We start from the raw sequence: 27,297 nt of genomic DNA, 5'->3' as shown, positions 1-27,297 counted from the left end.
ATAATCTTGACTTTAAAATAAAAATTCATTTTAAAGATAAATATTCATATTTAATATACAATTATAATTTAAATTATAATTACATAAAATTTTATTATTAATAAATTTAAATTAATTTTAATATTTAATAAATAGATATTTGATACATATTTATAATTTCAATTGTATTGCACATAGAAATTTTATTTTTTATAAAACAATATAAAACAAACATTAAAATATATAAATAAATTTCAATATATATATAATCATTATTGAAAATATAAATATATATTATGACGTATTACCTAAAATATTAAATATTTTTGAATTTATGATTTAAAATATACAAAATAATTATAAATATTAGATTTTATATTTTCATGTAAAAAAAAAATATACAAACAAAAATAAACAAGATTTTATATAATTTATAAAATAAATAATACAAAAATAATACAAAATATAAGTCAGAAATTTTTACGTTTAACAATTATTTAATATAAATAAAATTTTTGGAATTTCTGCTTTATCGATTGATCGTTTTTACCGTTATTTATCGTTATAGAGGTCGCTATATGTAAGTAATGTATCATATATATAGTTTAGTCGATGCATAAAAATTTAACATAGTTTAATTGAAAGTTGAACAGTGAAGAGACAAGTTTCTGTGTCAAATTTTGTATTTTGTGCCAATTATTACGTTTTTTTTCGTTGTATTTTTTGTGTTTATATGATATACATCTATTCTATATCTATATCTTATATGACTTACATCTTTGAATTACACGAGAAACCATATTAGAGTGAGCATTAAATATATTAATTTTCTTCTTAAATATATAATTTATTCTTTTGATTAAGATTTAAGGGATGTATGTATGTTGTTATAATTTGTTATTATATGTAATATTTCTTTATAAAATGTTCATTGATTGTTTAATCATGCATTTAAAATATATAGTAAACATAAAATTTAAAATATATAGTATTTCTTTCAATTAAAATTCTTAATTATTTTAGTTATAATCATAAAGATTGTTAACATATTGTACAAAAATAATTTTGATTGTTCATTAGACAATTAATATGTTTAGTGTGCTTTTCAATATAAATAGTGTAATATTATCAATGAAATGAAATTTTTAAAAATTTTAATCTAAATTGAATTCAATTTTATTGTCAAATGAAAAATTATTAATTTTTTGTAATAATACTTTTCTAAATATTATTACATGTAAGTATAAATTTTTTTATGTATTTTTGAATAATATGTATTACATATATAGCATTGCTTATAACATTGCCTATAACATGCATGATATCAAAATATTATTTATAATATTTATAAATATATTATTTTTTAAAACACTTGATATATTTTTTTCGTCAAATTTTGATTAAATTAAAAATAATTGATTAATAGATTTTATTTATTTTCACTTCTCTTTTTATATTAACATAAACAGAAATCAAATATAAAATAAATAATACATAAGAAATATGTATTTTTTTAAATAAATTAATGATCAACTTAAAATTCAAGTTTCATGAACTAATTACCTGTAATGCCAGATTCGATTTATCGAAGTTTGTAATTATTTAAATTAATATTAAATTGCTTAATGTTGCTTTATTGTCATTGTTAATTCAGTGATAATTTAAATATATTCACAAACTGAATTTTTAAAAATTTTTTCTACATTATTTGTTTCATAATAAAAAATGTTTAGAAATTTTAATTTTAATTAAAATGATGTATATTTATATTTTTGGGATTATATTTTTATAAATATATATATTTTGTACTTAAATCATCTTTAAATATTTTTAATTTTTACATTAAATCTTATTAATAATACTCTATTATATATTTGTAATTATTTATAATATATATTATATAATATATTTAATTATTATATATAATTATATAATTTAAAATATTATTTTTGTTTTAATTTTTAAAACGTTTTAAAAATGTTTTATTACCATTTAAGATAAAGAATAAATACATACTTTTTTAAATTAATAAGTAAAAAAAAAAAGGAAATTATATTATTAATCGTGTTTTATGCATTTTATTACGAAATATTTTTGCAAATATTCTTTTAAGATCTTATTTATTAATTTAATAAATATATATTTATTTATATATTATTTATATTTTATTTCTAAACATATATATATATATATATATATATATATATAGATCTTAATAATATTGTTAATTATATTTGTTCTATAAAATTTTTTAAGTTGTTAATACATATTATAAGATTATTTTTGAAAATTATTTATGAAAAAAATAACTTTGTATTAACAATATGTTGTATTAAAATATATAAAACATAGAACATAGAATCTTATATATATTTATATAATATAATTCTATTCTGATAAGAATTATATATACAATTCTTAGAATTAGAATTATAAAGGATTTTTTTATAGATAAATTTATTCGATGATATATATTATTATTGTACTTTATTATATATACTATAATAAAGTACATTAAGTATATCATTATAATATTTATAATAATAATAATAATATTATTATAAATATTATTTTTTTATATATTATTTATAAATTATGACTTTGAAATATAAAAGTATATATATAAGAGAATCATGTCTATGTACATTCATATATTAAAGTTATCAATAAATCTCTATTATTTGAAACGTTATTATTAATATTAAAGAAGAAAAAAATATATTTTAGAAAATAATACAGATTTTAATTCTTAATCAACCGATTGCAGTAATAATCGCGAAGGAATTTTGTGAAACCTGTTAAGTCTAGCATAAATAGAAGGACATGATAGGATACATATTAAAAGATCTAGTTAAGTTGAAGAGAAGTAGAAATAATATAAAATTAATATTGAAAAATTTTTCACTTTCGAAATTAAAAAGTATTAACTTTTTATTTATTATATATTATATATCTTTTCATTTTAGATATATAATATTAATTTTTATCAATTTAAACAAATTTTTAAATTAAAAAATTTGTATATTGATTGAAATTAATATATATATTGCATATTATAAATGTGGAAACAAGAAGAATTAAAACTTTCGTTTATTAGATTATTTTATTGAATACAATTTGAATTTGGAATAATTTAAAATTTTATTTTCATTATAAGAATATGTTTAAATTTAATTGAAATTTATCTTTTAAATTTTAATTTACGAAAATTATTGATTAATCAATAAATAAAATTATTTTAAAATAAATGAAATGAGGTATATAAGACTTGAATATAGATCAACAATTTTTTTTTTGAATATTTTATAAAAAGATAAAATTATTAAAATTTAATATTAATTTTAAATTAAAATTTTAAAGATAAATTAAATAAAATTTAAAATTATAATAATATTTATTGGAAATAATTTTTATCTAAATATTGATTAAATCATAAATATATTCAATAATGATTGAATTGAAATATATTTTTTTATATGAAAAAAATAAAAAATTTATAAAAAAAATCAAAAAATTATTTTCATAAAAATTATGCCTCGAGATTAATAAGTGAATTATATATAGTTATATAACTATAACTATATCTATAATAGTATATTTGAGATATATTAAATATTGCAAATTATAAGAGAGATAATGAAATTCTAAATAATTAATCTTAGAATTTCTAATTAATAATATTTTAACATAAAACTCCAAATGAAAGTAAATAATATTTATTTTATACATATATATAATTAAATTTTATATGTAACATTAATATATATATATATATATATATATATATATATATATATATATATATATATATATGATTTTTAGTTTAATTATTATTTTAGATTAATTTATATTATTTTATTTCATATTTTTTTTATATTTATTTTATTTCATACTTTATTTTTCTTTCCATAAACAAAAGTAAACAAAAAAAAAATAAATATTAATTATATAAATAATAAATTTCTCGTTATAAAATAATTTATAAATTTATTTTATTTTATCAATTTTATTTATTTATTTCTTTTGATTCGAATTGCATATTTCTTATTCTTATTTTTTATCTAAACATAAAAAATATAAAATAGAAGGAAAGAAAATAAATAATATATTATTATATTATAAATAAATAATATATATTTATTCTAACAAAAATAATCTATAATTTAATCTATAATAAAATATAATCTATCTATAATTTAATTTATTATAATCAGAGTTTATTAAAATCATATATTTTTTTCCTTATTTTTCTTATATATTAATCTTTACCTAATTTTACATCTTCTTCTTATATATAAATCTTTTTTTAATTACAAATTCTGTCTCTGTATCCTATCTAATTTTTTTTTTACGTTCAATCCTCTGAACATATCTTCAAATAATGCTTTTCTATTCATGGGAACGTCGTTGCAAGTTATTGTTCGAAGTTAATCGTAAAAACAATTTTAATTCTCCTTATTCTTCAAAGAATGCAATGAAAGATTCAACGATTTTGATAGAATAAAAAAAAATAAAAAAATATGCAATTATTCCTTGTTTACTTTTGCGTATCGTTTTTGAACAATCAATCTAAATTTTTATATTATTCAAATTTGATTAAGTTTTTTTACAATTATTACAAATTATATCTTATATAACGATATTTATTTATTTATATTTTTATATTTTTGTATAATTAAATTTTTTATTAATATATAATCTGCAGAATAGAAGATTTTCATAGAAAGCACAGAAGATTAGTTTAAGATTTAGTTTAAAAATTTGGTTAAATCTATTATTCAAATTTGTTAAGAGTTTTCATTTTTCACAATAGCGAATGTTTACATAAATTTATATTTTTTATAATAAATGCACAATTATTTATATTATTGTTATTTGCATAAATAATTTCGTGGATAAAAACTCGGAGAATTAATGATATTTAAGATTAGAATATGTTTGAATAGAATGAATTTTGGTTTACGATAATATGATTAAGATTATATGATAGAAATTATGAATATAAGTCTAAAGTTTAATCCATGTATTGTGATGATTAATTATATATACAGTGATGAGTTGAAAGCTAATACAAAGATAGATATGTATGTATAGAAACTTTCGTAATGAGAATAATATAATTAGTAATTTAGTTTGTAGTTTAAGAAGTGATAAATAGTTTAGGAAGTGATAAATTTTTTTGAATTTTTTATTGCGTTGATTTATTAAGTTTTAACAATTACATTATAAAATGTTAATGAAAATCTCTGTTATTATAAATATTATTCAATTTTTTTCATTAGAGTTTTTAGCAAATCATTATTTTAACTTTTACTTTTTAAATTTATTTTTAAATTTCAGACTTTAAATTCCAAATATTAGATTTTAAATTCCATTTTTCATATTTCAAATTTTAGATTTTAAAATTCAAATCTTAAGAGTTAGATTTAAAATTTTAAATTATAGATTTTATTTTTCAAATATCGAATTTAAGTCAAGATTTAAAATTTTGTTTTTTAATGTTTTGGATTATTATATTTAAAAATTTTACTGATATATAATTTTTATAAGAATATAATATATTATTTAATAAAAAATATGAATATTTATAATTAATTATTAAAAATTTGAATATATTCTACAAAAAAATATTTATATCGTTTTTATGTCGCAATGCATATAATTTATATAAATGACAATTCTAATGAAAATTTTAAAGTCGATACGATACATATTTTACAATTTTTACAATTCTTTTGTGATTCTATATTCTATATTTTTCTATATTCTATATTCTGAGCATAATAGACAATAAATTCTCTAAGATTTTCTTTATTTTTATAAATTTTAAATAAATTTTTTTAATATCAATAGTTTGTTGACTGATTAAGTATATTGTATTTGCAGAAATTTTATTATAAAAAATAAATTAATTAATACCATAATAATTATTTTTAATTGTTTGCCATTTTAAAAAATGTTATTATTATAAATATTAAAAATATTAAAAATTCATCATTTTTCTGGAAGAAAGTTATAAATCTAATTAAAAATCTAATTTAAAAAGAAAATTATTTTAATTTTTCATATTCAAAAATATAAGAATCAAAATCATTTTTCTCAGCAAGATGGAGCATTCTCATAATAATTCATACAGTTTGGACAGATATATTAAATGGATCGATGTAGAACTGCAGCTGGCTTTTGCCGCTGAAAAACACACTTGATGAAAAGCACACAATCATTCTAGTGGTCAAGGATTTCTGCGGTAATGCAAAAAAGAAAAAAATAAAATTGAGCGTTGAGTTTAAAATAGAGAAATAATTTCTATCAAAATTTTCTTTAATACATGAATATTATCATGAGTTTCAATATATAAATTGAAAAAAAATTTTTTTATTTTAATTCATATATTATACTTTATATATCAATATACTTTATATCGAAATATAATCATAATATATAATTTTTTAGATATGCTAATTGATTTTTCTAAAAAAATTAATTTAGTATCACTAGTTGAGATTTCAATGAAAGAAATACAAATTACAAAGATAACAATTATCTGGGTAATTAATGATTTCTGAATCAATTTGCTAGTTAAAGAGTAGATAAATTTATCGTTTGAAATTATGAATCTAATTATTATATCATTAAAAATATTTGTTTCGTGTTTAGATATTATAATAAATATTATAATAAAAATATTATTTAAAATATTATTTTATTTCTTTATGAAAGTTATTTGAAAAAAAATTAATTTGCGACAATTTTTTCCCGATATTATATTATTATTTCATTAATTTTTTTTATTTAATTCTTTAATAAGGAAATTACGACTCGAGATAATTTTTATAAAAAATATTTGTTATAATTTTTTTTCTTATCATTGAAATCTGTTTAAATGTACGATCCTGTATATAAATCAGGCTATATTTACATAATCTTTATATTTATGTCTTAATTCTATTTTTTTTTTTTTTTTTTTAAATATTATTATTATAAAGGATTAAAAATCATCCCGTTTTAATTTATTAATATGCATAATTCATATATATATTATTGGATTAAAATGCCACATTATTTTAATTTGATTTAAATTTGTTGCTAAAACAATATATCTGTATCGTAAATTTATGACCAGTCGTAATATTATGGGATCCGATTTTTATAGAGTATTTCCTGTGCTAAGTATCGAGAGCTAACTTCCTTATTTTTTGGTCATTAAATTCATTTCGAAATGAGTTCTTTGAATTCTTTTCGAAAATTACGCTTTAAACAAAAAAAATTAAAGTTATTATATATTTTCTTATTTTTTTTATAAGAAATCATCTCATATCTATTTTTAGATAATTTTTGGATTATAACTCTGTAATAACCTTTAAAAATAGCAAACACAATAGCGTTTCTAACTATTGATCATTATCCATGAAAGTATTATATTTTTAGGAAATCTCAATGACGAATAAAATTATTTTATTCTTAGTCTTATTATCAATTTTTGGATTAACAGAAAATTATGATTAACAATAATTCAATTATTATTATATTATTATTATATGATGATAGAAATATACAATACTGAAAAGATTTATATCAAGAAAGAACATTTAATCAAAGAAAATTAATAATTAGACAAAAAAAAAAACATTAGATATTTTATATTTCGAAACTATAATAGATAGTATTGTTAATAGAACATAATACGTGTATGAATGTCGTTTTATTTTTATGAACATGATGATTTTGAAAATATATTTATAGTAATTAGGATAAAGACATAAGTAGAAATTTATAACAGAGACATCTGGTGGTAATTGTTAGAAGTATTCAAACGTATTAAAATTGGAATTAGAAAAATTTGACTAGTGCTATTCTTAACCTTCAAGGAATACAACAAGTATTAATTGTGAAAGAAATTTCATAATATTTACAAAGAATAACTGTGCATCAAAAGATAATCGTTTAATTTCTACTTGTAGTTCATTTTATAATTTTACATTATTACGAGGTCAGAAGTTCTCGATGACATAAGCATGTCATAATATCATAACAACTAACATTTATGAATCGTTTTGTTCATATGCATGCAATTCGTCTACTGCTTATCAGCAAAGAAAAATTACACTATCAAAATAAAGAAAAAATGATATATTCGTCTCGTCGAGTTTTACAGTTGGTTTAGGCTTTCACTTCTACCTTCTTGACGTTCGATTACGTAAGAAAAATCGTGTAGCTTGCATGATTATTATCCGGTGTACTGAATACTGATTTTCACTTATAGACATACACTGTAAATATGCAGGATTCAAAAAATAAAAAATTTAGTAAAAATAAAAATTTTTATATTTATTTTTTTGCCATTGAATTATGAAAGTTTTATTGCAATTATTTGTGAAAGTTAAATTACATTAAAAAAAAAAAAAAACTAAAAAAAAGTAGTGAAAATTATGAATTTTTATATTTTTAAAATAGAATTTTTATAATTTTGAATATTATGATAAATGCATATGTTCTGAAAAGAGAATATAAAAATAAAAATAAAAATAATGGAATTTTTTATTGCTTGATAAATTTTTGTAATAATTAATGTTATGGTAGAATTTCATAGTGTGTATGGTGTATAATGTAATAGTAATTTATGTATGTATTCTAAAATAATAATTGATAATAAATAATGAATATAAATTTTAACATCTTTATAGATAAACTTTTTATTAATAAAATTAAAAAAAAAAAGAAAATAACAAATTTTTTTTCTTTGAGTAATGAAACATTTGTAAGATTTTAGTTATTAAAATCTGTTAAATATTTAAAAAGTTTATGGAAACTACATTCTTTAAAAAATATTAATTTTTTGGAAATACATATATTAATTTTAAATATAGCATTTATCTAATCCTTAAATTTTTATTTGTATAATCGTAGAGATAAGCAATAATAATATTCTTCTTATATCTCAACCAACAGACGCAGACAACTGCGATTAGATAAAAGATAATATCGTTTCAAAATTATAGTTCATTGACTAAAATGATGTTTTATTTTTGAATATATATATATATATATATATATATATATAGAAAAAAATATTAGTAAAAAATATATAATTTTTACATATACTTTATATATATAGAAAAATATATAGAAAAATTTTATAAAAAAATATTTTAATATTATTATATAAAATTCTGAATTTTTAAAAAATTTTTGATAGTTTAAAAGATATTATTAGTATTATTATTGTAAGAATATAAGAATAAATTAGACATTTAAGGAAATTAAATCTAAAATTAGTAATTAATGAATTACCAGCAGATAATATCAATACTTTCTCTATCTTATATAAAATATAAGTTACTTATTTCATATGCAATTGATATCTTGTTAACAAGAATAATAAAATTAACTTTTAAATAACTTATTAAATAACAATAAATATTAATATATTTTCAAGTGAAAGTTCATTCATTTATAATTAACAATTTAATTATATAAAATTTATTCTATTAAGAATAGTAAATTATAATTATAATTATAATTATTATATATAAATGTATTAAAATATTTTATTATTAACTTAATACTATTTAATAATTTTTTTATGCAATATGATGATCAAAATAAATTTTTCTATAACAATATTGAAATTTTTGTGAAATTAATAATTATACTTCTTTATACAAAAACAGCTGTCAAGACTTTTACGGTTATTAAACGATAAAATTTAATAAATGTGCGATAGTAAAAATATTAGATTTTTATTTGCGATTCTTTCATCGATAAATTTTATAAACGAATAGAATAAACGAAAGAATCGTAAAATTTCTTAATATTTTACGACTTTTTAAAAACTTTAAATTGAATTTGATTCAAACAAATTTTTACAATTTTCATGAAGAAATTTTTTAATTACCTTTTTTTACTTATAACCTTATCATAATAATAGGTTATTTAATTTGTCTCGCCAACCATTAACATAAAATATGAAAAAAGATATTAGTTTAAATATTATATATATATGTATATTTAAAAAAATGATTTTGATTATGATATTATTTATAAAAAAAATAGTAAAATTTTATGTTTTTTATTCTTTTATAAAATCTAAATATTTGCGAAAAAGAATTGAATGTAAACAATTTCAATATCATCATGATACATTCGTCTACATTAATGTATTAATATAACACATTTACCTTAATTAAATTACCTTAATTAATTACATTTACCTTAATTAATTAAAAGATACATTTTTATTTCGATAGTAGAATCATTCCTTATTTTCTTGAAACTTTTATATTCAAAACTTCTATATTTTTTTACTGCGTTAAGAAACAATCGAAAATCAATATTGTTATATTTCACTGATTCGTTTCTCATTTCATTAAGAAGTAAGCGAATGAAAAATATGATAATTTTGATAATTTTTAGAATATTTATATATACATATATAAAAGATATTCGGATGAAATATATAAAAGAAATACTTAGAATTAATAGAGATTAAAATAAAAATATGAAAATTATTTTATAAATAATATATATATATATATATATATATTTAATTTTGCACTAGATGGATTCTATTTCCATTTTGTTTAGCAAAAAGTTATAACTTGAAAATAAATTTCAATAGATATTTTTGCATATTATATAACTTTTATATTTGTTTTAATCACTAGAATTTATTTCTAAATTTTTTTCAAATAATTTAATATTTTAATATTGAATTATTATTAGATCTAGACATTATATAAATAAAATTTATACTTTTTATATATTAAAAAAAAAAAAAGAAAAATTAATTATGAGTATTTTTATTAAATAAATGAAAATATTTTTAAAAATTGATTTTTATTAAACAAATAAATAACAAAATTTTCAAAAAATATTTTCTTCAAGAATATTGATATATCTGGCAGTTTTGATTAAAAAAAAACAATTTTTTGGATTTTAGCTTAATAATTTTTATTTCTAATATGTTTTATAAATTCCATTTCATTATTTAATTTACTAATTAATCTATTCTCTTTCTATTTTTTATTTTTTGTACAAAATAATAGTATAATAATATATAATAGTATAATAAAAAAATTTTAAAAACATATTTCTTGTATATAAAAAAAATATTAATAAAAAATGCTAATAAAATTTCTTTTTTTTAAATTAATGAATTTTTTATTATTTAGATCTTTTTTTTCAAAGTCATTAAGATTATTTTTCTGATTTTAATATTTTATTATTATTATTATTATTATTATTCGTCGATTCGTATCATTTTCATGATCAAATATCACCAAATATACACAAAATATACAACAAATAGTCTCATTAAATTATGAAAACGAGTCCATACAGAAACAAGATTGTAATAATAAATTCAACAAGAAAGTTACGTTAAATAAAACATGTAAAAAAAAGAGTTCAATCCTTCTCTAGCTTAAAATGGAGTTAATTCGTTTATATAAAAAAGAGAAAAAAAAAAAAGAAGAAAGAAAAAAAGAACGATCAGGGTCACAGTAAGAACGTGAGTCACAGGATGTATGTAGTGAATTCGAGATAAAACACATCGAAATTATCATCTCTGTCTATGTGGGATGTGCATCATCAAACATGATTGCACTTCTTGTAATTGCAAGTTCGAAACAAAAGATGAAATCATGAACGAAAGAAATATTTAATTCAGTTTCCATTGAAAGATAACTAATTTCTATGTAATAATTTGCATATTATAGGTTGATGATGAAATTGATTAAATATACATATTAATATCTTAATAGATATATCTAATAAATATATCTTTGAAATCACGTTTACTAATGAGAAAAGTTAAGTTAATTAATGAGAGAAATTAAATTAAAAGATTAATTTGAATATTGTAATTAATCTAAATTAATTACAAACTATATAATACGATATGATACTAAGCAATTTAATAATATCAAAGTGTCATGTTATAATATAATACTAAATAATCATAATATAATAATACAGAAAATATAACCGATGATCAACTTATTCTTAATTGCAAAGTCTCTCCATTCACTGTTCTATTGCATATAAATTATGCAATCTTAACTAGATTCCTGAACGAATGAATAACGGATTCACATCTTGACGACTGAATTTCATATTAATATTTTGTAGAAAAAATTCTCTTAAATATTAATATCGAAATTCTAAAGAATTTTAAATAAGATGGTGTTAATATGCCGATGTAATTAAAAAATCATGTGTTTTAAATGGAATAATTAACTAGTGAAAGATTGATTTGCAGAATTATTTATGTGAAATCAAAATATTTTCAGTTATATATTTTTTATATAAAAAATTTATTTTTATATAAAAAATTTTTCTGATCGAGAAATTTATGAAATATTATATTAGCTTTTATAAAATATAATATTCATCTTGAATAACATAATTAAAATGAATTTAAATGATTTTAAAGTATTTAATTTAATTATATATATTTTTTTGTAATCAAATACTTTTTTAAATTTTTATTAATTAATATTTTATTTGTATTTCTATATATATAAAATAAAAATGTATTATATTTGTTATAATGTTTAAAAACTAGTGAATATAAAACTATTCTTAACTTAACTAGTGAATATAAAAAAATATTTATCATTAAATGATTCATTTTTTACTCGATCTTTTTTTCAACTGATTGATTAATTAATTAGTTACGCAAATAGACAAGTCATATCTGATTAGATGTTTCTAGCAAAAAAAATATTATCATGTGAAATTAAGTATGTAAGTAAATAATATTCGGAAAATATATTTATAATTAGAAAAATTGATTGTTCTAAATACGAATGAATAATAAATACAACATTTTTAAATTAAATATATATACATTGACATATATTTGGTTTATTATTTTATAAAAGACATCAAATATATAATTCATCGAATCAATTATATATTATTTACTATATAATATATAAGCATAATAATAACATAGTATGTGATCAAAATAATTTTTCTATATAAAATAAATATTTAATTGAGCTTGTATTCATTATTTAAAATTTCATTTGATAATCAAATATCAAAATAAAAATTTATCTAATTTTTTTCTTATCTTTGCTTGTCAACTAACTAACTCACTAACTTCGTTTGTGAAAATAAATTTCAATTATAAATGAATTTTCAATGATTTCTTAATTTGTCATAATTCTTTTTTAATTTAAAAAAAATTATATAATATTATATGATATTATATAAAAATTATATAATATTAACATTTATAAATTTTAAGAAAAAGAGAAAAAATTTTCAAATTTTTAATGTTTTAAAAATTTTTATTTTTTAAATTTGAAATCATTATATTTTTGATTTTCATTTTTTTAAACTTTTAGATTTAAAACTCAGAATATAAAAAAGAGATACTATATTATGTTTAATAAAGCATACTATGAAACAAGAAATCTCGTAATGGAAATCTTTGGAATGTACTTTTAAATATATATGTCTATAGTTCATTCAAGTATACGATGCATTCTTTCTGCAACTGCGCTCAAGACCGATATGTACAACGTTGTTACTCAGGTACACAGCGTACATGTCAGGTCCCGACAATCAATTAAGCTACTTAAACGGCCCGTTCTGTTTTGCTTTATAAATAAATGTGCTGTACAGAAGCCGTTGAATTGACTCTTCCGGTGATATCTACAGTTCGTATGTAATATACATTTACAGGCGTTCATTGCGCCTTGACGTTTCGATGAATATAATAATATATGGGAATTATTTTTTGTAGATGGAACAATTGTATATAAATTTAAAAGAAAGTTGAAATAAATTATGAAAACTATATAGCTTTTTAATTACTTAAATTTGAAAAAATTATTATTTTATATTATTTTATATTATTTTTATATTATATACATATATAAAATTAAATTGAAATGATTTTAATAGTTAGAAATTGAAATATTCCAGCATATATTTCAATAAAATTCTTATTTAATTTACATATTTATTAAAAAAAAAAGTGAATAAAAAATTAGCTAAAATGCTGATAATAATTTCAGAATTTCTTTTTTTATAATAATTTTATATCATTAAATATTATAAAATAATTATATTAATTAATAATAATTGAATTATTTATCTGCATAAATTACAAGATTTTATATAAGCTAATGAATTAATATTTCTATTTTTTTTTTATACGCTGAAAAGAATTTATACATACAATATTGCAATTTGATCAGTATACACAATACAATTATTAAATTTGATTACGTATGAACGATAAAATATAAATGTATGATTTGTGAAAATGTCAGAATGACTATGAATTTCAACGTCGATTATATTTATTTGATTTCACATTTAATGAGTGAATAACATCAGCATGCATGCGTTGAAAACAAGTTTTCACTTTATATGCACAAAATAAGCGATAAAAAAAAAATGTAAATCAGTTTTAAAAGTCAACATTATAGGAATTATATTTGACGATCAAAATTTGAACTTAACATATTTGATATTTTTATTTGAAAGTTTTATATTTAATTTCTCTTTAGCTTAGTTGTTTTTATTGAAGAACTATATATATTTTATTGAAGAACTATATATATTTTTAATTTTATAGATTACTTAAAAATATAAATTTATATAATTTTACATTATATATAATAAATATAATACAGAATTATTTTTTATTTATATCATTATGAACTATGAATTCAAAATTTTGAATTGAATTTTTTGTTAAAATTATGTTTCATAATATTTATGTACATGTTATTTTAGAAATAATTCAGATGTGCATTCACAATACCGTTACATATGTAGTGAAGAATAATACAGAGAAATTTGATCCTTTTCCTTTCGCTATTAAACGTCTATAGTCTGCTTCTGGTTCTTTCCTTTCAACTTTCAAGAAAAGAGGTTGTCATTCAATGTTATTCCAATTTTGATTAAGTGGACGAATATTATTAACATTAATTATTTTCCATGCTATAATATATTAATGATATCAATTTATAAGTCAATTTATAAGTTATAATTAATATATTGATATATAAAAAACCAAATATATATATATATATATATATATTATTAAATTCTGAATTATTGAATATTTTCTTAAATAAACAAATAGCAGCAGTCTTTTCGATTTGTGATTATCAATATTATTTAGAGCAATTGATCGATATTTAAAATGATATGCAGTATTGATAAAGACTGAATTATTGTACATATATTCTATATATATACAATACTGCCTCGATTTAAAGTTCTGAACTCTTATCTTCTCGGTTTATCCAAATGCATAAACTTGATGCTTTGTTTTATATCCTTATAGAGCTCAACACCGTTAATCAATTTATGCGATAATTCATGTGTATGTATGTAGATATGTATATGTATAGATATAGCTCATCTAGTTTTTATTCAACTTGCTCGATTAAAGAGATCTCTGTAGTTCTGCTAGTCTGTTCTTCGGAGTACATATATGTACATGTGCATGAGAGACTTGCTGCCTTTGGATGATCATTACATCTATATATATATATATATATATATATATATATATATATATACTTCTAATTGAATCTTGTGAAATACCTACTTATTGACGTAGGTTGACGTAAAATTGTCTTTGAATATATAAATGAGATCTGTTGAACATATAATTAATATATCTTGTAATATCTGAAAATATTAATGGAAAAATAATATAAATTTGTAAATAAATTAAAATCAATTTTCAATCATTAAAAAAAATGAAATAAGATTTAATAAAGATTCAATAAAAATAAATTCAAATAAAAACAATTTTTTTTACTATATAATATATATAATATATATATGTATATTTAAAATTTCAAATCTATAAATTATATTGCCACAACCATTATATATTTATATACAAACTTATTTAATACTAAAGATGAATAAGCAAAAAATTATGTGATGAAAATAAAAATCAGAGGAAAAAAACAAAAAGAATTAAATTCTAAAATAAAAAAAAAGAAAAAAAAAGTGTTCATTATACAATTATATATTGAAGCATATTCTGTAATTTAATTTTCAAACTGTATGTATACAAAAAAGAAATATAAGAACTGTTGCATGTTCTTTATGAATTGTATTATAATGATAGAAAGTAATGCGATCAAAAATTATAATAACGGAGATAAGATTAAAATTTTTCTAAATATAGAAAATTTAGAAAATATATATCAATTATATTATTGATATTTCTATAACATTAAAAATTTGATTTTAAAAAATATTTATGTATTTTCCAAGACTACAATACTACAATATAATAATATTAGTATTGAAAGACTGACATATTATTGTTAAGTTAAGAAGAATTTTATAATTTCTATATTGAATTGTTTCACTCATAGTGATGTTAATGAAATAATTGGAAAAATATGATTATTATATAAAGTTATAATGATAATGTTAAATTTAAACAGTAAAATCATTTATTTTCAATAAGAGGTGGAATATTTAAATATAAGATCTTCAAAAAAAATAAATAAGTAAATAATTGAATATTTTAATTTAAATTATTTGATTATTTAGAAAAAAATAAATTTAAATATTGCAAGTTTAACTTATCAATGTAATTGCAAAATTGAAGTATTTATAAAACAATATAAAACAAATAATATATAAAAACGATATAAAATAATATAAAAACAAAATTATCTAAATATATATATTTTAAATTTCCATAATTTAAAATTTTCCATAAGAAACCCAATATTTAAATTTATCTAATATATTTAATGTATAAATTTATTAATAATTAAATTTTTAGTGATAAATATTCAATTTTCAGACAAATTAGCATTAAGTAAATAGTTGCGATTAATAGTTGTTATACAATTTGTTACAAAAGTTTTAATGCAAAATAGAGAGTAAACAGAAACTTCATTCAATAAAATCTCTGTGAATCATTTGTATCAAGAGTCTGTATCACGTTTTTTTAACCAATAAAATGACTCCAGACTTATGATTCATATACAAGCACGTGTAAATCGTGGATCGAATGACTCGCGACCGGAAATGATAGTGTCAACCGTGTGAGAAGATTACGGAGATTCAACGGTAATTTTCGTTTCAGGGTCATTGGCGATTTTCGTTCAATTTTCAATTATCACATGTTATCTAATAAATCAGTTATACAAAATGTCTTTCTTATTTGTTTGAATCATAATTTATATATAGAATTGTATACAAATATAAAGTAATTAAATATTAAGAACAAGAAATAAAAATAGAAATTTTTATTTCAATATAAATATATGAAATTTTTTGATTCTGAATTAATAATTTCTTTTTAAATTCTTTCATGTTATATTTAAATGCTTATAATAAATAATAATGTTATATTTAATGTATGTTATATTTAATATAATATATAATGTTATAGTAATGTTATTATAGCTTATAATAATGCTATAATATAATGTTATATTTAAATGATTATAATAAAATCATCAGTTTTTATTTTGTAAACTCGAATTCTTATTGACAATTGATTTTAAGATTATATAATTATATTAGAATAGATAATACTAAGTGATTTAGATGTGATAATAAATGTAATCATTATTGTCTATAAGATAAATTTTGATTTTCGTTAGTCTTATGATAATTGAATCTATCAAATATGTTATTCATGATTAACTGATAAAATTAGATTTGTTAACTTTAATATTCTTTTCTTGAGCAATGCTATATATAAGTATATTTATAATCAATGTATAATACAAACAAAATTGTTAACAAAAAAAATGAGGTTATTACAAGAATACTGAATAGCTAAAGTTAATTGATTAATAATTAAAGAATTATAATAATAATAAATAAAATTATAAAATTATAAAATTAAAATTGATAAATATAATCAAGATTTACTATCGCAATTATGTCCGGTATTTTATTCATGTAATTTCTTTTAAGCTAAGTAAAGTTTGATTGATCTGCACAGAATGCAAACAACTAAGAAGAAAGAACTTGTTTTACTGAAGCGATTCAAGGTTAGTTGATCCGGATAAAGAGCATGGATGTTTGAAATTCGATCCACACGTGACTTCGATCCTCTTTTAATTTTTAATGTGGGCTATTATACTTATATATTACAAGATAATTTTTTTCGACTTCAATTCTATAGACGACATCATTATAGTTATTGACTATTATGATGTTTAAGTTATTATAAAAATATTAATAATATTAGGAAAAAAGTTCAGCACAAGAAAGAAAAATCTAATAATATGAAAAAAAAAATAATTTAATAATAAAAAAAAAATATTATAAAGCCAGAAGGAATGCAACAGAATAAGATAAGAAAAAAAGTTTCTAAAAATAAAAATGCAATAAATAAATTTAAGGAAAATAAAAAAAATTAAATTTCTTGATATATAATGAAAAATGAATGAAAAATATATTATTATAAAATATAAGTAATATTTAAAAAAAAAGCATAAAGTATTAGAAATTATATATCATTCTATTTATTTAAATTCGAAGAAAATAAATATACTTCATAATTAGAATTTATAAAATAAAAAATTTATCGATTTTTTACAGCTTATGATTTTTTAACATCTAAATAACACAAATTCATAAAGTTCATTTAAATAAATTTAACTAACAAGAATTTATTTCACAGAATTTAATTAAAGTTTAGCTCTTATAAATGAATTCTACTCAGTAATATTAATTAATATTAAAAAATTGAATCTACATCTCCGTGAAAATTTAAAAATGACAGACATTTCATATTTTAATATATCATTTACGTTTTCCTGGGCACTGCAGGCATGGTTGACGATAAACTTTCTATTCGGCAAATTGAAGACAATAATACGGAAGTTATAGCCAGTCTTCAGTGATTGTATGCAACTTTTTCTTGAGCTTTGTATGACTCAACATATAATACTAGCAATGTACTCATCAGCAACTATTCAGCAACATTTGAATCGCACTCGATAATCGTACTACTTACATGATAATTTCTAGAAAGTTTCCATGCAAAGATTAGATATCATTCTTGGAATTTGATATTCTACTATAAAATATACCTTCTTAAGAAATAAACAAAAATTTTTACTATTTGTTATTTATAAATTAATTTTATAATATAATGGATTATTAAATTATTTTATTATTTTAATAAATTTATATATTTATATATTGTGTATTATATGTAATTAAGTTAACATTAAGTTCTTATTAAACAAAACAATATACTAATATATATAAATCTTGTAATAATTAATAATAATAAAAAAGAGTATTTAATAATTTATATACTTTATCGTATTGTTATTTTTCAGAAGAAAATTTTCATATGATGATTCTTTCGATCTTTCGATTTTTTAAATCAAAAAAGAAAGAAAATTCCTATTGAATATATTTCTATAAAATTGTTTCCATTTTAATAAATATGCAATTTCTCACGAATTGTATAAGTCGAGAGTGCAATTAAAATAAATAAATTACGATATGGAGTCCAAAGTATAAAGTCTAAAGTTAGAAGAAATTTCTTTGAACTTACGTGTCTTAATATCATTTTTTTTATTTATTCCTTATTTTTTTTTCAATAATTTTTCGATTTTTAAAAAGTATGAAAAATGTTCAATTAATTAATCTAATGTTAAAACTTTAGAATATTAGAAACATCATTATTTTGTTTTTACATTCTCTTTTCTTATTATATAAAATTATATTAAGTTAATATTTTTACTCTCAAACTCTCACTTTGATGCTTGATAACATTCTGAATATAATCATACAATATTTAATAGTAATATTTTTATTAATTGATTATTTTATATTAATATTTTATTTTTTTTTTTCAGATCCAGAAAAATGTTGATTATGTGGAATGTATGAAAATTATCTAAAGAAAAAAATTTCACGTATAATATTTGAAGACATTAAGAGATATTGCTTAAAGCAATGTGATATACATGAAAATATATACTATATATATTTATGCTTTTACATAAAAAACGATAAGTCAGAATGACTTTATCGATTTATTTATTAGCTGCCATTGCAGCTTTGGGAACAATTAATGCTTTAGAAGGTCCAAATATATGTACGAGGCAAGAAACGTAAGTATATGACATATATTTAAATATTTAACATTTAAATGAGAAAAAAGTAAAATAATACATATAAAATTATAGATGATCATTTATTTTATTTATATTATTTAGTTTTTTTTTGTTTTTTTAAGAATTTAAAGAACTTAAAAACAAGTTTTAAAAGAAATCATTTATAAAATGTTATTCGAAATTTCTATTAAAAATTCTCAAAAGCATATTCGCATATATTTTAAATAATTTAAAAAAAAGAAAGATAAAAATTATATTAATATTATATTAGAAAGTTTTCTTCTTAAATTAATGAATTTTTCAATAAATAATAAGTAATAATGAAAGCAATATAATAATAGACTTAAAAGAATTAGTAATTTTTTTTTAATCATTAATCTTATTAAATTATCTGTCTTTTTCATAACTCATAATATTCATTTTTTACACGTGTTTGGTGTCAGGTACACAGTGACGGTGAGGATATCGGAGCAGAAACCTTATACTGTCCGAGAGAATACTTGGTGCTTCAGTTTTCCACCAAGATGCTCCAAATATAAAGTCGTATTTAAGACCATATTTAAGGAGCAGGTAAATAATGATAAATAAATAAATAAAAATAGTAATTAATTAAAAAGAAAATCTTTTTAATGAATCTTTGAATTTTATTGGATTAGGAATTAAAGAAACAGAGACCTGTGGAAGAATGTTGCAAAGGTTATACGGAGACTAATGATGGTGATCGTTGCATTCCTATCTGTTCCAAGGACTGTATTCATGGTACTTGTAGCGCACCCGATGTCTGTAAGTGTGAGTCAGGTTACGGAGGCCCATTGTGTAACTATAGTAAGTTCTAAGATTATACATATTATTTATACATTTCTTGCAATTATTGTAATAATCAAATTAAAAATAAAAGAAAATATTTTTGCTTTATCTTCTATTTTAATGACGGATTTAGTTTTTACTATATATTTTTATTATTATTATATTATTTTATTTAATTTTTATTATATATATTATTTTATTAATTTATAATCAATTTTGCTGACTATAAATTAATATTATAAATAAATAATTATTTCTTGTATTTTATATATTTTATTATTATTTATGAATAGTTCAAGTTCTTTAAGAATATAATTTAAAAAAATTTATATTTATATTTAAGAATGTCCACCTGGAAAATGGGGCAAATCTTGTGAAATGGATTGCATGTGTCAAAATGGAGCTGCTTGTGATCCATTTGATGGTAAATGCTTGTGTAATAGAGGTTGGACCGGCACTTATTGTAATCAGGAATGTCCTTCTAATCGATATGGACAAGATTGTGGCGAAGAATGTCGCTGTCGAAATGGTGGAAGTTGTCATCACATTTCTGGCGAATGCCATTGTGCTCCAGGTTATACAGGACCTCTGTAAGAGTCTCTTTATTTTATTATTAATTTTATTAAATATCAAAATTCAAATTTTAAATTATTTTAATATAATTCTTTTCTTAGTTGTGACGATTTATGTCCACCGGGAAAACACGGCGATGAATGCAAGTCAGAATGTAAATGTCAAAATGGTGGTTCTTGCAATCCTACAACTGGCGAATGCTATTGTACTCCTGGATGGACTGTAAATTAATTAATGTTTTATAATTTTTTTATAAGTATATCAATATATCAATATATGATTTAAACTGAATTTCATTTAAAAATAGGGTTCCGTCTGTGCAAGTCGATGTCCAGAAGGTTTTTGGGGTAAAAACTGTTCTCAAGAATGTGATTGTTATAATGGAGCTGGTTGTCATCATATTACTGGAGAATGTGAATGTAAATCTGGCTATTATGATGAAAAGGTTGATTATTTTCAGGAATTTTTAATTATTAAAATAAATTTTTAATAAATATAATATTTTTAAATGATAATTTTTATAATTTTGAAAATAATTATGTTATAGTGTTTGAAAATATGTCCTGAGAGAACATTTGGTTTGAATTGTACAAACAATTGTACTTGTGAAAATAGTGCAATTTGTTCTCCAATTGATGGATCATGTACTTGTAGTCCTGGTTGGATGGGTGAAAAATGCAATAAGCGTGTTTGTCAAGATGAATTATGGGGATCCAACTGTACAAAAGTATGTAATATCATAAATTTAATATTCATGTTTCTATACTATTTTCAATACATATAAAATAAAAAATATTATTAGATTTGTGAGTGTGAAAAGAACAATACAGAAATGTGTCATCCTTGGACTGGAAAATGCATTTGCAAACCAGGATGGGATGGTGATACTTGTACCAGACCTTGCCCTCTCTACATGTATGGAAAAGGCTGTCAAAATCGTTGCAATTGCAAAAATAATGCACAATGCTCACCTATAAATGGAACTTGCATTTGTGCGCCAGGATATAGAGGTGAGGATTGTAGCGAAATTTGTCCTGACAACACTTATGGTGAAAATTGTGCACAAGAATGTGTCTGTAAAAATGGTGCCACGTGTTCACCCGAAAATGGCCGGTGCAACTGTACAGCAGGTAATGTATTACAAATTCGAGCACAAAAATTAATAAATTAATATATATTAATATAAATAATTTTTAATAAAGAAATGAAAGATTTTTGATCGAATTATGCATGAGTTACTAAAAAAGTTTTAAAGAAAGATATTTTTAAAATGAGAAGCATCTTACTATTTATTGTTTTTGTATTTTTATTTTATTTTTGTTGTTTGAATTTAATTATTAACTTAACTTTTAATTGTAAATAGCATGAGCAAGTGTAAAATATAACTGTAATTTCTAATAGTACTTCTAATAGTATTGTATATATATAGTATATAATAGTATAGTATGTTATTTATAAATTTGTGGATTGTGTTCTTTTAAATATTAAATTATTTTATAAATATATTTATTTAAGTAATCGTTACTAAAGGTAAGTAAATCTAATTCGATAAGAATTATTCAGTTTATTATGTCTTTTAAAATATTCATTTCTTAAGTTAAATTTTATTCCTGCATGTATTATTATTACATTTTGCTAGGATGGGTTGGTGTTTCATGTGATCGTCCATGCGATGATAAATCTTTCGGCAAGGACTGCGAAGGCAAATGCAAATGCTTTAATAATGCTGCCTGCAATCCACAAAATGGTAAGGTGCTGGTTGCAATTTTTTTTAGTTTTAGAAAAATTAATGCTTTAAATTATTAACAAAAGAATATTAATTTGTATAGATTTTTAATCACATATTTTTATTTATTTAATAAGTATTAATATTATATTATAATATTTAATAATTTTTATTTTTTTATTTCAATTCTTTTATTTTTATTTTATTAATGCCTTTTAATTTAATTCTATATATTTTTGAGAATCATTTTTTTAATTTTTAATTTTTAATTTTTAATTTTATATTTCTATTTTTATTTTGCATTTATATTAAAATACATTATTTTTCTTAAACACATGCAGGCACATGCACATGTGCAGCTGGTTTTACTGGTGAATTTTGTCAAGATCATTGTGAAAAAGGATTTTTCGGGTTGGGATGTACACAAACCTGTGATTGTCATGAAGAGAATAGTCTAGATTGTGATCCTGCCACTGGTTATTGCATCTGTAAGCCAGAATGGCGAGGTTTGTTTTTTTTTTTAATTTGTCATATATGAAAGCTTCAATATTTATCCCTTCTTGACAATAACATTTTAATATCCCAATTATCTCATTATTTCATCATAAAAAAAAGAAAATCATCAATTATTAAATAATTTTCTTATCTATTTACTTAATATCATTAATATATTATATTATTTTATTAATATTATTCTAATTTAATTTATTTATATTAATTATTTTATATTATTTATCCTAAAATTTCATTTAAATTTTTTTTAAAAATGATTAAAATTATTAAAAAAAAAAGATAGAAAAAATATATGTTTAATGGCGATTTCAACAATATGACTATTCACAATGAAACAGGAATTCGTTGTGAAACAAAATGTCCAGAAGGTCTTTATGGTAATGACTGTCATTCACAATGCGAGTGCATGAATAATAGTTCATGCGATCCGGAAACAGGCACTTGTATTTGTGCCAGAGGTTGGGAGGGAGTTGACTGTTCTCAACCCTGTAAAGAAGGGTGGTATGGAATGCGGTGTAAGGAAAAGTGTCCAAAAAAAATACAAGGTATGAATAATAATTCTAGATAAAAATAAAATAAATCAAACTTTCACAATTCTATTAAAAAATAATCATTATTAACAATTTTTGCTAGTTGCATGAAATATATTTTTATATTTTAAATTGTTTGATATAGTTTGCATTTTATAAAAATTAATTTGAAGTATTTAAGCATGTTCATAATAAGCACAAAATTAGTAGTTATGTAATTGATATGAAAAATATTGATTCTTTAATAATTACTTATCTTTATATCATTATCTTTATATCATCAAAAATTTTGAAAATGGTAAGCTATAATTATATAATTCTTATTCTAATGCAATTTATATAAATTAATATAGAATAGATATTTTATCATTTATTAATATATTAAAATTATTTATTTAATATAAAATACAATTTACTTATGATTACTTACTTAATATAAGATGTTTAATTTTTCAGGTAACATGACATGCGATCATGTCACTGGTGAATATATTTGTCGACCTGGATACTTAGGTTTAACTTGTGAACATCCTTGTCCACCTAATCGTTATGGGTCAAATTGTGCTAATCATTGCCATTGTAAAAATGGTGGTGAATGTCATCATGTGACAGGTAAAATTTCTTTATTACTTTTATAATTTATTTGAAACAAATATTTTATTATAAAATAAATTAGAAATTAATAATAAAAACTTTTTAGTTTTAATAATTTTTATAAACTATCCATATTTTATTTTAAATTTAAATCAGTGTTAATATTTTGATTTAAGTTTAATTTTCATGTATTTTTTTTTTTAATTATCTTTTCATTGATTTTTTAAATAATTTCTTTTTGAAAATATAAATATAATTAATCTCATTAATTTTAAATAAGTTAATATTTCTTGTCTTATATTTAATATTATTTTAGGAGTATGTCAATGTCGACCTGGTTGGCAAGGTGAATTTTGTCAAATACCTTGTATGGAAGGAACATATGGTATGAATTGCAGTCAACATTGTACATGTCAACATGGAGGAAAATGCAGATCTAATGATGGTCATTGTCGATGTGCACCTGGTTGGACTGGAACTAAGTGCACTGAAAGTATGTGAAAAAAATAAAATCTTAATTATATCAAAGAAAAATTAATAAAAAAAAATTAATAAAAAAATATTATAAATTTTTCATCTTTGAAAACTTAGTTTGTCCAGAAGGATATTATGGTGATCATTGTATGGAACCTTGCGATTGTAAGAATGATTTCTATATATGTCATCCTGCTGATGGATGTATTTGTAGACATGGATATACAGGTATATTTTAAATCTACCAATTCTAGAATATCTTGATTAATAATGAACTATTTTTTTTAGGTCTAAATTGTGATGAAGAATTATTTTCGCGTAATATACAAGAAAAAGATGACTCAGGTTATGGTAGTATAATAGCAGGATTTTTCTTTGCTGCATTTGTTGTTATTGCAATGGTATTAGCTGGATGGATATACCATCGTCGCAGAGTAGCAGATTTAAAAAATGAAATTGCACAAGTGCAATATATTGCTGAACCTCCTTCTCCTCCAGGTATATATGAAAAAAAGTTGTTTATTTATAATTATTTAGAAATGTCTTTTTTATAATTATCACTTATATATTTTGTTTAGAACAAACTCAGTTCGATAATCCCGTGTATGCATATCAAGGTTCTTCGAAATTTGATGATGGAACAACTACTTTATTAAATAATTTTCAATTTAGAAATAATCTTGGAACAAGTAAAAAAATAAATAATGAAAAAGTTAGACTTGGAATGAATAGTTGTACAGATGATGAAGATGATTGCAAAGGTATTATTGTAAATAAGTAAATTCATCAAATTATATTTTTGGAAAATATTTATGTTTTATTTAATTATTCTTGATTTAGGATCATATAATCGATATGATTTGAAAAATAGAGATGCAGATATGGGAAATCCAAATCTTAATGTATATCATAGCATTGATGAAATGGACGGGAAAAAAGTTGAACATGTTTATGATGAAATTAAACAAAATAATGATGAATCAGAATATGATCAATTAGATAATCCAAGACCAATTAGTAATTACAAACAATTTAACTTAATGCCGAATGGTTTCTGTTCAAATTCCTCAGACAATCCAGGACCTAGTAATTTCAAAGATAAAGATCCAGAACTTGGTAAAATGTAAATTTTTTTTAAAATACGAACTCAGGTTAAATTATGGAATTTAAATTTTAAATATATCATATATATCTATGATATAATTTAAAGAAACAAATTTTAAATGTTATATATCATAATTCTCTTAAATAATTAATCTTATTTCTTCATATTAAAATCAAATTTTCATGTATTAATTTAAAATTTGAAAAAATTTTAAATAATTAGTTTTGTTTTTTTATCAAAATCAAATTTTTATGTATTAATCTGAGTAAAAAAATCTTTAAAAAATTTTAAAATAATATCATAAGATAAATGAAACGAAAATACAAATATATTCCAATTGCTCAGTATATATGCATGTATATAGTTAAATAATAATATAATGAATAGTTAGGTGGATATTATATTTATAAAATTACATACTCATACATTGTTATCCTAAATGTGTTGGACTGTTTCTTTTTATAATATGATAAATATGTATTTAGTAAATACAATAGAATATCTGATGCAATATAATCGATAAATAATCTATTTAAAATAAGTAGTTATATTACAGTTGATCTTTAAAAATTTATTTAAAAATGATTGTATTTTATTAATATTCATAACAGATAAAAAATTGTATCTTAATTTAAGTAGATAAAAAAGTATAACGATATATCAAAATTATGCAAAAGATTTTGTGATATTTAAAAAAATGATATAAAAACAAATTTTTTTACTTAAAATAACAAATTTTAACAAAATAAATAAAATATAATTAATGACTTTTACATACGAAAGTGCCTTGTAAATTTGGAAGTGATATACATTACAAAATTTAATCATATTTATTTTTTATCTTTATATGTAAAAAAAAATTGAAGATTATAATAATGAAATTATTAAGAATACTTA

General features: G+C 19.4%; 1 protein-coding gene across 4 annotated transcripts; it reads left to right on the top strand.

Annotated features, from left to right (window-relative positions):
• Positions 1 to 611: 611 nt before the first annotated feature.
• Positions 612 to 26,481, top strand: LOC552479 (protein draper). Of its 4 annotated transcripts, none has more exons than XM_026445334.1 (18): positions 612 to 785; positions 19,818 to 20,075; positions 20,522 to 20,648; positions 20,735 to 20,903; positions 21,229 to 21,475; positions 21,560 to 21,680; positions 21,766 to 21,903; positions 22,006 to 22,185; positions 22,261 to 22,468; positions 23,098 to 23,205; positions 23,526 to 23,690; positions 24,036 to 24,242; positions 24,684 to 24,839; positions 25,138 to 25,314; positions 25,413 to 25,523; positions 25,584 to 25,793; positions 25,874 to 26,056; positions 26,136 to 26,481. In XM_026445334.1, the coding sequence occupies exons 2-18, from the start codon at positions 19,984 to 19,986 to the stop codon at positions 26,420 to 26,422; spliced, it is 2,886 nt and encodes a 961-aa protein (XP_026301119.1). In that variant the 5' UTR covers positions 612 to 785; positions 19,818 to 19,983; the 3' UTR covers positions 26,423 to 26,481. The 4 variants fall into 4 exon arrangements, with proteins under 4 accessions (XP_026301119.1, XP_026301118.1, XP_026301120.1 ...); XM_026445332.1 differs by having other exon boundaries at positions 613 to 785; positions 22,261 to 22,588; XM_026445333.1 differs by lacking the exon at positions 23,098 to 23,205 and having other exon boundaries at positions 22,261 to 22,588.
• Positions 26,482 to 27,297: the final 816 nt, after the last annotated feature.

Source organism: Apis mellifera, linkage group LG15, assembly GCF_003254395.2.
Source record: "Apis mellifera strain DH4 linkage group LG15, Amel_HAv3.1, whole genome shotgun sequence".
Classification (NCBI taxonomy): domain Eukaryota; kingdom Metazoa; phylum Arthropoda; class Insecta; order Hymenoptera; family Apidae; genus Apis; species Apis mellifera.
Note: the sequence above shows the minus strand (reverse complement) of the source record. Positions and strands in the feature narration are given on the sequence as shown.